Here is a 13,189-nt window from a genome sequence, read left to right as displayed (position 1 = left end):
ATGCTTGAGAGGAGTAAAATCCCACCCAGTGAGCTGCTGCTCTTCCCAGGCATGCAGGTCTTTAAGCCCTTGGAAGTCCCATTCCATATAAGGAGCCCTGACAGTGACTCTAATGTGGACAGTCTGGTCACTTGTCACTTCACTGCTTTTGACAAATTAAAATTAATTAAAAGAGTTGCTAAAGTCAGCATCAGACTAGTGTGGGACCACAAGGCCTGTACGACGGGCTACCGCTGTGATTTAACAAAAGGCTGGACCTGCAGAGGACAGGCCCCAGCCTGGGCCAGCCATGGCAGTAATGGCTGCATGATTGGTAAAGAAAACTTCAGAACTTGGAGTCAGCACACTCACTCCCACTGCTGTGTAAGCTCAAGGCCTCGGGCTATGCACCATTCTAGACTCTGAAGGAAGCATCCTGCCCGCCAACCACCCTCCCACATGTGCAACACTAAATCCTCCCACTTTCAGAGCACACGAGCCACAGGACATTCAAATGAAACAGCTGCCCAACACAGAGCCCAAACGTTGGAGTTTGTTTTATTGCATGACGTTTGCATAAGAAAAAGTAGTCTTGAAAACAGTAAGGCATCATGCAATCACTGATAAGCGGATTTTAACTGTATACAAGATAGGCAGACAATCTAAATTGAAAAACTATTTCCAAAAAGTACATAAAAGTTTCACATGATGAGCTTTTAAATATGGTTTGTATTTGTAGTCTCACATTGTTAAAAAGTGCTTCAAATGTACCGATGGGAAGCTGGTCTTTATAAACGGTGATGGGTTGATGTGGGGTTAGAAACTGTAAAAACTATCTGTGTGGAATTAGAAAGCTAACATTGTGATATTCAAACTTGAATCAGTTTGCAATTCCCACTCAGGTAGATATATTAATAATCTAAAAACACCTATTCTGAAACCAACAAAAGTCTATTGAATTCAAGTTATGCATGTTGGGGATGGGTCTGAGGGCTGGAAGTGTGGGCCGGCCGCTGCTAGTCGATGTACTGCGCCATCCAGCGGAAGCCTTCCCCGTAGCCCTGCCTTTTTAGCACACTGCACATGAACACTTCCAGAGGCCGGGCGTTCAGCTCCTTCAGTGACACACTGCCCTGGAAGAGAAGAGAGCGGTTATGTTGAGGTAACAGATTATGCAGATTCTCCTTCAGAACAAAGGGTGTCGATGATAAAGACATTGATAAAGCCATGGCCGCTTGGCATCCCTTAGATGAAGTCTTCTCTTACTCTACTATGACAATGTGGCCAATGACTGGGAAAGGTATGAGCTTGGGAGGTGCAAAGGAATCAAAACCATCTGACTTGACTCTCCACGCCCAAGCGCTGGAGCACGCCTGTATTTTTTGCACTCGGGAGCCTGAAGTGGGAGGATCTCAGGCTCCAGGTCAGCCTAGGCTAGAAAGTAAGACCTTGTCTCAAAAATCCAAAAGAAAAAAATCCAAATTTTCCTTCCTGGTGTTCAAGAGAACATTGTGCAAGGGGTGGCATTCCCATGTATTCTCAGCACCCTAGGGATCAAAGTTCAAGGCCAGCCTTAACTATGAGTATGAGACCATGGCCAAAAACTGGTGTGGAACAGATTTATTACAAGGAAGGCACAGAGGGTAAGATGTCCACAGCAGTAGAGTGCTTCCCTAGCGTGGACAGAAGTCCTACCTAGAGTTAAGTCCCTTCCTCTGCTGCATTTTCCTTTGCCCTGAAAGAGCATGTATGCACTAAGGAAGTTCTGTTTATAAACTATGGCGTTTCTTCCATGGTTCACCTGAAAATATTTCTTTTAATTTGTTTAATTTGTTTTGTTGAGACCAACTGTGTAGTGCCCAGGATAGCCTTAAACTTGTGAACTTCCTCCTCAGGGACTCAAGTATTAGAATTATAGATGTGTACCTACCCCTGGCTGGGGGTAGAGAGAGGGCCCAGGGCTTAAGAGCAATTGCTGTTGCTTTTCTAGAGGATTTAGGTTTGACCCCAGCACCCATGTGTTAGCTCACAACCATCTGTAACTCCAGCTCCAGGAGCTGCTCTCCTCTGGCCTCCTTGTGCACCAGACATATACAGTACACAGACATATGCAGGCAAAGCACCCATAAACATAAAGTTGAGGGTTGGGGATTTAGCTCAGTGGTAGAGCGCTTGCCTAGGAAGGCATAAAGGCCCTGGGTTGGTCCCCAGCTCAAAAAAAAAAAAAAAAAAAAAAAAAAAAAAAAACATAAAGTTGAATTTAAAAGGGAGGGGGAGGGTACTGGAGATGCACATTGGTTAAGAGCACTTGTTCTTGCACAGGAGTTGGGTTCAATTCACAGCACCCACAGGTTGCTACTTAGAATTAAATAGGTCAAAGGTGGGCACATGGTGTTCATCTAGGATCTCAGTCTCTGTGAGGTAAAAGCAGGAGAGTCAAGAGAGTTTAAGGCTAGCCAGGGATATATCATGAGCCCCTGTTTAAAACCAAAAACCCCGAACAAATTATTTTAAAGTTTTCTACCTTTCTTAGCTGGGTATGGCGGCCCATATCTTTAATCCCAGTACTTGGGAGGCAGAGGCTGGCAGATCTCTGGGAGTTTGAGCTCAGTCTGGTCTATGTAGTCTGTTGCAGGACAACTAGAGCTACATGGTGAAACCTTGCTTCAAAAAACAAAACGAATAAAATAAAAAGGGTTTACCTTTCCTGTTGTCTGACCATATAAACCAAACATCTCTCGTAACCTCTCTTCACTTATGGCTTCAGGCCTGTCGATCTTGTTTCCAAGAATTAGGATAGGCACGTTGGCAATGGTTTCATCTGTCATTAGTGACTGAAACAAAGCAAAGAACAGGAAAGACACTGATTTAAAGCTATCTCAAAAGCTTATTTTAAAAAGATACCAAACAACAACAACAAAAAAAAAACAAACAGCCAAGGACTCAGTCTTCACTGTATCATGATACCCCGACCTGCTTAATCACAACGTCTTAAGTGAGCATTAAAACCGTATGCTAGACTCTCCTACCTCTCTAACGCTCTCTGGAGAGGCTCACTATGCGAATCACTAAGGGAGTATGGGCACCTTGGAGGTGGGACAACCCAGTTTCACTTCTGGTTCTGTGACTAGGTTCTAATCTTGGGCAATTAGCTTCTCAGAAGCTGGAGAAAGAGCCGCAGCCACTATTTAGACACTGGCCGGAGTGCTGAGGGAACAATACTGTGTGCAGAGAGGGCTGCACACAAGAAGGAGGCAGCAACTAACAGACCCTGTCCCAGGACCGAGTGTCTCTAAATAAAGGAATGGTTGGGCTGACCGTCAGTCAGATCAGGGATTTCCTTGCTCTGTGGTCCGGTATTTAGTTCTACCATGCTGGAAACTGCTGAGCCTCTTTACAAAGTATCTGACCTAGAGGGGTGCAGAGGGAGTGAACACACCTCCTTCCTTCTGCAAGTGCTCACAGAGATGGCTGGACAACTGCGGAAGGGATCCTGAGAAGGAGCGACTCTGGATCGACTGGCTTCAGGACTGAACAGGGGTGCACACACATGCAGGGCGCACTCTGGCGAGGGTGAGCTCGGTCTTCAGAGGTGCTCCTATTAGCACTGCCTCACTGGCTGCAGCCACTGCACTCCACTCCCTCTGCACTCTAAAGTCATCAACAGCTCAAACAATCCCTGAGCCCAGACAGTCAGGCGTCTCCTCAGACACTGCTGAGAGCTGCTCTCCCATAGCTCCATCTGCAACTATTCCTTCCGGCTGCCCAGAGGGAGGTCACTGTGTTTAGTTTTAATTTTTCAACTTACATCAAGTTCTTCTTTTGATTCTAACAGCCTTTCATGGTCTGCACAATCCACAAGAAATACAATGCCATTGATAGCAGGAAGGTAGTTTTTCCATACTCTTCGGGCTAACAAAAACAATCAGGAGTTAGGATTTATGTGTCGGTCAAACCTAGTGGATAGTTTGATGGCAGAGTCCAACAAGGCCTCAAGAGTATTCAGGTGTCCCTTTGGCTGCTATTTTACTGTACAGCCAACTGCCTCTTTTGCCAAACACTTTGGTACCAAATCTTCCCCAGAATACCAAAACAAATTTCAGACTTTCCTTGATTTTGGGCAGTGAAATCCTTTACTCTTCCCCATTAAGAAATAGAGTTAGGGGGCTGGAGAGATGGCTCAGCAGTTGAGAGCACTGACTGCTCTTCCAGAGGTCCTGAGTTCAATTCCCAGCAACCACATGGTGGCTCACAACCATCTGTAAAGAGATCCGATGCCCTCTTCTGGTGTGTCTGGAGACAGCTACAGTGTACTTATATATAATACATGAATAAATCTTAAAAAAAAAAAAAGAAATAGAGTTAGGAGCAGGAGAAATGGCTCGGTGCTTAAGAGTGCTTCCTGTTCTCCCAGAGGACCCTAGCTTGGCTCCCAAAACCCACATCAGGTGGCTCACAACTCCAGTTGCAAGGGAGCGGACCCAACACCCTCCTCTGCTTCCACAGGCGCTGCACGCACAGGATGTACACACGTGGTGTACACTCACAGACACAGTGACTCTCATTATTAAGTTCACTAGAAAACCACTATGAACTCTCATCAACCAATTTAAGCAGTAAAAACTCTGTGTGTGTGTATGTGTATGTTGCAATTTTTTGATATTTCTTGTTTCTGAGGTTTTAGTGATGAATATGAAATCAACAACAGACTGGTGTTAGTGCCAAGTACAGACTTGGCAAGTTACAAACAGTTGTGTTCAAAACAGGAAACAAATTTAATTAATGAAAATATTCCAAAATAGTGCCACCAGTTAGGGAGCAAATGTTCAACATAGAACCTTAGAAGGACATTTCCTATTCAACTCTGAGAACATTTAGATGGGGCTGGAGAGGAAGCTCAGTGGTTAAGCTGGATGCCCCTCCAGAGGACCAAGGTTCAGTTCCCAGCACCCACAAGGTTTTCACAATTATCTCTAACTCTAGTCCCAGGGAATCTGATGGCCTCTTCTGACCCTGAGGGCACCAGGCACACATGTGGTACACAGACAAGCATGTGTGCAAAACCCTCGAATAAGTAAGTCTAAACAAAAAGCACTTCCCTTCAGTATTCGAGAAACATTTCTCTCCCGTCTTCAAGCTTACCTTGTCTCTGAGGACAAATGTGCTGCTTCTCTCTGTGTTACACTTATGATTACTTTGTGTGAGAGTGTGTAGGAGCGGTCCCGCCACAGGACATGTGTGGAAGTCAGAAAACAAATGTCGGGAGGCTGTCTCTCCTTAGACGGTGAAGCTCGTGAGAAACCAGATTCTGGTCATGGACTTGGCAGCACCCACATCTGCTGAGCCCCCTCACTGGCCTGGTGTGCTGTTCCTCTCTTATCTGCATTCTCTGCGTGCGGCCTCCATGTCTGTCTGCTTTTCTCCCCTAGGTGTTCTTCTCTCAGTCAGTGGCCCAAGCACTTTCATCTGTGGGGCTTTAGTGCTGTTTGTATCATATGTGCTTGGTGTTCACCGAGCTCTCTGCACCTGAGAGGTGACGGTTTCCTTAGATTTGTTGTATTATTTATATGCAGAAGTGTTTGCCCGCATATACGTGTATGTGCCACATATGTCCCTGGTGGCCATGGAGAACAGAAGGAATTGGATTCCCTAAAACTGGAGTTATGGGTGGCTGTGAATCACCATGTGGTTGCTAGGACTTGAACCTAGGTCCTCTGCAAGAACTACAAGTGTTCTCAACACTGAGACATCTCTCCAGCCCTAAGTTTCCATTTTCATCAGACTGGAAAAACTGGGATCTGATATTTCACTTACTGTTTTCCATCCTTTCCTGAGGAATTCCTGGTACACACGCATTATACTTAACCTTTTTAAATGTTTTTATTTTATGAGTATGAGTATGTATGTGTCTGACCACACATGTGCAGTGCCCGCAAAGGCCAGCAGAGGGCATCAGATCCCTGGGACCGGAGTTGAGGGTTGTGATCCCTGGGATGGTTGTGAGGCATCATGTAGATGCTGGGAATTAAAGCCTGTCAGTGCAGTCAGTGCTCTTAACCACTCCGCCACTTCAGCCCTTTCATCAGGTTCTGAAAGTGTGGGTCAAGAAGAATTTGACAACAGTAAAAGGTTTCTGAATGCCCAAGAACAAAAATGAACTAAAAACCCAGAGAGGGTTGATGCTGGCACGTTTCTGGCACTTCGGGCTCATGTGCGTCGTGCAGCACCGAGCTTCCCTGCAGCCTTGGTGCTTAGCACATGGACCTGCACCAGGCACACGTCACACCACACAGCTCCAAACAACACTGCTTCAGATGCCTCGGCTCAGATCCCAGACTGCCGTTAGGGACTGCTGTGCAGCGGTCTTAGCTGTGCAGTTTTCTGCTCTTCTAGGAACACAATTAGGGCTGGAAGAGGTGGTTCAGTGGTTAAGAGCACTGACTGCTCTTCCAGAGGATCTGGGTTCAATTCCCAGCACCCACATGGCAGCTCAAAACTATAATTCCAGTTTCAAGGGATCAGATACCCTCACACAGAAAAAGAAAGATACATAATGGTTTAATTTCAGAAAGCAGGCTTTCATTATTTTCCTACCACCACTCCTCAGTATGTACGTATCAAATTAACATGGCTTTGGACTGCACTGGCTTTGAGTGACTTAGGTTAAAAACTGCTGCGTAAGTTGCTGACTTTGGCTGCATAAAAAGAGGGTAAAATCATTAAACAACTGTACATATAAATATAAATAAATCTTAAAAAAGAGAGAGACAGAAAGCCAGGCGTGGTAGTGTACACTTTTAATCCCAATACTCAGGAGACAGTCTAGTCTGAGTTCAAGGCCAGACTGATCTACAGAGTTCCATGACAGCCAAGGCTACACAGAGAAACCCTGTTTTAGGGGGAAAAAAAGATTATGGACAGGAAACCAGGAAAGGAAATAACATTTGAAATGTAAATAAAGAAATATATCTAATAAAAAAATGGGGAGTTTGAAAAATGTTATAGATTCTGTCTCACAGTAAAAATATTCAGCTAGGGGGACTGGAGAGATGGCTCAGTGGTTAAGAGCACTGATTGTTCTTCCAGAGGTCCTGAGTTCAATTCCCAGCAACCACATGGTGACTCACAAGCATCTGTAATGGGATCTGATGCCCTCTTCTGGTGTGTCTGAAGACAGCACAGTATTCTCATATGAATAAAAATTAATAAAAAAATATAAAAAAAATTCAGCTAGGACTAAACTCTTTATGTAAAGATAAGCAAGTATAGACATCTCATGAGTATACAAAAATCATGGGGTTAATTTTTTCCATTATAGACTTTTTAAAGGAAAAAACAATTTGTTTATTTACTGGATTTTCTTTCTTTTTGATGCAGGGTTTTGGAACAGGGACATCCTCGGCTATCCTGGAACTCACTCTATAGACTAGGATGGCCTCTATCTTGTGCTGGGATTAAAGGTGGGCACCATTACCACAGGCTCAATTTTTATTCTTAAAAAAGATTTTATTATTTTTATTTTATGTGTATGTGTGTACTGCCTGCAGGTGTGTATGTGTGCTGTGTGTGTCTAGTTCCTGTGGAAGCCAGAAGACACCAGTTCTCCGGGAACTGGGGCTAAGGACAGCTGTCAGTAGCCATGCGGTGCTGGGAACAAAACCCGAGCGCTCTATAAGAGTAGCAGGTGCCCTTAACGCTCCAGTCTTGAGAAAACAAATTTTAGACCACCCCCATGAGAAGTAACTCTGACTTGAGCTTTATGGCCTATCTGGAAAATACTGTAGAAATGAAATTTCAAGCAAACTGCATTAGCTTCTAAGTTTTATTTTATCTCTCTACATTATTATTAGTATTATTAGTAGTGTGTGCGTGCGTGCGCGCGCGTGTGCATGCGCACATGTGTGGAGTTTAGAGGACAGCCTGGAGTCAGTTCTCTCTCCTTTCTCCATGGATGCTGGGGATGAACTTAGGTGTTCAGGTTTGCAAGGGAAGCACTCTTACACCAAGCCATCTTCCTAGCTCTAGATTCTAATTCTGTAATCTTTATACCCCAGAGATTAACAGATGTGTGTCTCAATGTGCTTTCTCTAGCCACAGCCACTGAAAGACTTTCTCAAATGCATGTCGCATCGGGTTCTAAGCATCTTACTATTCTTATTTTTATGGAGTTGGGAATGAAGCTCATGTGAGGTGGTATGTCCTTCCATACAGCATCCGCACTGTGGGCTGGCACTCCTGCTAACACCAGGCTCTCCACCATTCCTTAACACCAGGCTTAAGGGGGCCTTTAGGTCTGGAGCATTCTTGACCTGTGCTGTACCATGTGACCCACATGCTAAGAGTTATTGGGGTATAAAAAAAATGGACAGGAAGTCCACAGGAGTTCAGCTCAGAGTTCAGGACAGTCCTCCCACACTTGCTGCAGAAATGTACACAGAAGCACTAAGTCCCACAGGACGGCTGGAGCACTCCTAGCTAGGGAGGCTTCTCCAGGGAGGAGTCACACCTCACAGATGGGCTTGATGAACAGAAGCAGAGGGGAGAAAAAGAGGTCAGCTCTAATGGAGAAAGAGAATGGGAAGAGAGGAAGGACCAGAGAAGTCGGGAGAATGACAGCTCTTCGTGTTACAAAAAACAGGTTAGTGGGGTTCAAGAGATGGCTCAGTGGTTAAGAGCACTTGGTGCTCTTCTGAAGGTTCTGAGTTCAATTCCCAGCACACACATGACAGCTCACAACTGTCTAATGCTGTGCAGATGTACATGCAAACAAAGTGCCCCTACACATAAAGTATGTAAATAAGTAAAACAGGTTAGTTTTGGGGGGGGGGGCAACACATGTATCATGTATTCGTAATATGATTTGACCACGGGCAAGGTACCCTGAAGCAAAGAGAAATTCGAAGCTGAGTTTTCCTCGTACCTCACCCATAAGCAGTTCAGTGATGTCAGTGAGTGAGAAGTCCCATGTGTCTATCCAGTGATGACTTAACCTTACTCTGCCTTACTTGGAGAACACGCAGTTCCAAGCTCTGAACCACAGTGGCCACACTTACTATGTTAAGATAAAACAGAGACGAAGAAATAGACTCTTACCTTGCAAATGCCCACCCAGATCAAAAGTTGTAAACGTCATGCCAGCAATAGTGAGCTCCTCTGAAGCTAAATAAAAACAAAATTATTTTTACAACATAATCAGAAATGTGCCAGGCACATGGGCTCATGCCTGTAATCCCAGTACTTTAAAGTTAGGAAAAGCAAGGGGTTGGGGATTTAACTCAGTGCCTAGGAAGCGCAAGGCCCTGGGTTCGGTCCCCAGCTCCGGAAAAAAAAAGAACAAAAAAAAAAAAAAAAAAAAAAAAAGGTAGGAAAAGCAGACGTTTAAGACCAGCCTTGGCTACAGAGCAAGTTCAAAGCTAGCCTGGACTACAAAGATCTGTTTGTTATCTTCCATTTACCTCCTCATTGAGTACATGTTTTCCTTTAAATCCTTGGTCACTGATCTCCTTAAATTTAAGAGAGAGAGAGAGAGAGAGAGAGAGAGAGAGAGAGAGAGAGAGAGAGAGAGAGAGAGAGAGCTTAAAAATAGTTCATCAGCGTCCCCAGAGCAGACAAAAGGACTGACACCCACATCTGGTTGCTGGCCTCTATCTGCAGCACAGTGTGTGTCCTGCCCCTGACTAAATCAATGTAATGAATGGCACAAAGAAGAGTCTTTCAACCTTAACTTTTTGAGATGGGTCTCGTGCAACCCAGCTGGTCTTGAACTTGCTGTGAAGCAGACAGATTACAGACAGGCATGGTCCACCATGCTTGGTTTATGCAGGTCATGCACAGCTTCACGCAGGCCAGGCAGATATTCTAGCCACGGAGCCACACCCACAGCCCACCACAATGTCCCCATGTCCCTACCAATCAGTCCTACCATCCTGGTCACTTCTGGGTCTGTTCCCTCTGATTATGGGTCACACTTACCTACTGTCTGCATGTCTTTCTTACTGTTTTTACATTGTAAAATTATAATATATACTAAATTTTACTATATTTTTTAAACTTTATTGTAGTGGAATTGTCCTTTCTCCAGACGTGGTTCTTTGGGGAGGTCTACTTCACGCAAGCACAAACAAGTATTCTCCGTGCTAACTTCGGGAGTCACTGCCCCCCGTCCTCTTTCCTCCAGTACTGTGGCTGCAAGTTCTAGCCTCCCAACCCTACTCTGTTTCCTCAGCTGACTGGGCTGTCTAGCTTTTCTCTTACATTTGAGTTCAAAACTACCTTCTGGCACAAAGCCAGAATACAGAAAAGTCTGCTTCATTCTCTTAGAAACTGCGGTCCTGCACCAGCTGCTGCTCGGTGCTTGCAAACAACTATGCGTACATATTTCTGTCTGGTTACCTCGTGTGTCCTGGGAAAGACTTTCAGATCCTGTTCTCTTCCCTCATGGCCAATAGAGAAGTTTGCCAATAATCACAACAAAAAGTTACATGTAAAACTACATGGTGTCGGAGCATTAACTTAGTTACGAGCTCTAAGCTGGCTGGGATCGCACACACATATCCCCGGTAAACCGGGAGCTAGGGATGAAGGATGGTGAGTCTGAAGTTAACCTGGGTCACACACAAGACCCTGTCTCGAAACTGAAGGAAGAGCCATACGCAGTGTTTCAAGTACACGCAGTACTTAACAGGCTGTACTCAAAGTCACTACCATAAGGAAAGGGCAATGCTTGGCTATGCTGCCTGCCCACCCGCACGGTTACATCCTGTACATACTCTACTCTATAAAAGAAATGCCAATTGAATTAATGGAGGAGACTGTCAATGTCTCAGACGATTTCCTCCCCCTTCCCCATCAGCCCCCCACCTAGACCTCACCCCTAGAAGCAGCTCAAGCCTATCACCACAGACTATCCTGCTTATTCTAAAATGTCCATGTGATGGTGTCATATATATGGCAGAGGACTTCTTGTTGGTCACTTCTCTCATGACCTCGTTTTTATATTTTGAGACAGTTTTATGTGTCCTGGCTGCTCTGGAACTCTAGATGGACCTGGCTCAAATGTATGACTTCTAGCCTCTGCCTCCCAGGCGCTGGCCACAGCTGTGTGCGCCCTGCTTTCCCTCCTTCTTGCAGGTCTGCTGCGTTTCTTCTCTTTCTGTACAAGGCTTTCGGTACATACATATTCTCACTTTTCCACATGAACACCTAGCAGATGGATTGTAGATCAAAAGACAGACAGTTGCTACTTTTTCTACATATGCTTTAAATGGAAAAATATAAGTTGGAATGAATATGGGACACAGGACAGCTGAGACAGCACCTGCTCTGTACCCTCCAGGTTCCTGTGTCTAGATCCAGGTGCTGAAGAATCAATCATGGAAAACAAGAAAAAGAAAAAAGAAAAAAGCTGGGTGCAGTGGTGACGCCTTTAGTCCCAGCACTCAGGAGGCAGAAGCAGGTGGATTTCTGAGTTTGAGGCTAGCCTGATCTACAGAGTCAGTTCCAGAACAGCCAAGGCTACAGAGAGGAACCCTGTCTCAAAAAGAAAAAAAAGCTTTTGGTGGCCATTTCTCTTAGTGCCAGTCCCTTTGTTGTGGCGGGGTCAGCGGCTAGTGGGGTACAGCGCTCACCGGTGTTCGGTGTTCGCGATGAGTTTACCCCTGGATCCCAAGCCTTTTCTCAGTGGACTGACAGGAAAGCCAGTGATGGTGAAACTTAATTAGGGCATGGAGTACAAGGGCTACCTGGTCTCCATCGATGGCTACATGAACATACAGCTCCCAAATACAGAAGAATACATAGATGGGGCGTTGTCTGGACATCTGGGTGAAGTTCTAATAAGGTATAATAATGTCCTCAACGGGCTAGAGAGATGGCTCAGTGGTTAAGAAGAGCACTGACTCCCCTTCCAGAGGTCCTGAGTTCAATTCCCAGCAACCACATGGTGGCTCACAACCATCTTGTAATGAGAATTGATGCCATCTTCTGGTGAGTCTGAAGATAGCTACAATGTACTCATATACATTAAATAAGTAAATAAAATCTTAAAAAAAAAAAAAAAATGTCCTCGACATCAGAGGCATTGAAGAGGAGGAGGAAGATGGGGAAAATAGCATATTGAAGATGAGAGAATAGCATCTTGGGGATATATATATATTTCTATACAATAAAGATTTTTTTTCAAAGAGAAAGAAGGAAAGAAAGAAAGGAAGGAAGAAAGAAAGAAAGAAAGGCAGGCAGGCAGGCGGATGGATTCAAGGGATGAGTGGAGGGTCACTACCAGCAAAGAGAAGTAAAACCCCTCAATAATCCCTTCTATTCTGCCAGGCTCCCCTCCCTTTCTAAAAAAAGAATCAAGTTCTCTTAAAATGTTATTTTCATTTCATGTATGTATTAGTGCAGATTTGTACATGCCACAGGCACATGTGTAGGCCAGAAGGCAACTGGTTTTTTGAGATAGGATGTCACTACGGAGCCCTGGCTGACAAGAGAATTTACTATGAAGACCAAGGTGGCCTTGAACTCACAGGTCCATCTGCCTCTTCTTCCAACTGCTGGATCTGACACCATGCACATCCTACAATTAACTTGTTTTAACTGTTATCTGCCTGGTTTACAATCTTTCCACTGTAACAGGTAAATTAACCTGTTTCTTTCTGCTGCTGCCTCTGTAGTTTCTTATTCTGAGGCATAGGATGGTATGAGTTAACTCATGGTAGAGTTAAGTGCAGGGATAGCAGGGCCTGAGCATTGCTTCTAGATCGTAATTTGTGCTCTGGGAACCAGGTCAATTACCATTTACCCAGCTATTTTAGGTACAGGCTAAATACTCTCATACCTTAGCCATCAAAAATCCCAAATCAAAAAGCCTTTCGGGCAGGAACTATGACTCAGCCTGACTCACAGGGAAGAAACACTTACTGGGATGTAGTGTTGGGACGTGCTGGCCAAGCCTGTCATCTTTCAGCATGTGTAGCAACGTTGTTTTCCCGGCATTATCCAATCCAAGGAATACCAGTTTACCAGTTTTTTTATACAATCCTGCAGAGTAAGAGCTATGATCAGTCAGAGTGACAGCAAACATGGAACATGAAAATGACTTTATTTGACATGACTTAAAAGTTATACGTAATTATTGTTAAGATGCTTGAAATGCAACTTGAGAATTCTAGAACTCCTGAGTGCACGTGTGCTGTCTTTCCCCTAAGTGTCC

The 13,189-nt window shown here is 44.7% G+C and overlaps 1 protein-coding gene across 1 annotated transcript in view; it reads right to left on the bottom strand.

Annotated features, from left to right (window-relative positions):
• Positions 1-520: 520 nt before the first annotated feature.
• The window catches only part of Sar1b (secretion associated Ras related GTPase 1B), a 28,771-nt gene continuing 16,102 nt past the window's right edge, over positions 521-13,189 (bottom strand). The window contains exons 3-7 of the mRNA XM_032914141.1: positions 12,898-13,017; positions 9,073-9,138; positions 3,788-3,891; positions 2,682-2,813; positions 521-1,112 (exon numbers count right to left, since the gene is read on the bottom strand). Of these exons, the coding sequence (XP_032770032.1) occupies positions 996-1,112; positions 2,682-2,813; positions 3,788-3,891; positions 9,073-9,138; positions 12,898-13,017 (539 nt within the window). The 3' untranslated portion in view covers positions 521-995. The remainder of the gene's footprint in view (positions 1,113-2,681; positions 2,814-3,787; positions 3,892-9,072; positions 9,139-12,897; positions 13,018-13,189) is intronic.

This window comes from Rattus rattus, chromosome 9, assembly GCF_011064425.1.
Source record: "Rattus rattus isolate New Zealand chromosome 9, Rrattus_CSIRO_v1, whole genome shotgun sequence".
Taxonomy (NCBI): Eukaryota; Metazoa; Chordata; class Mammalia; order Rodentia; family Muridae; genus Rattus; species Rattus rattus.
The sequence above is the reverse complement of the archived record's forward strand: the minus strand, read 5'-3'. Positions and strand labels throughout refer to the sequence as shown.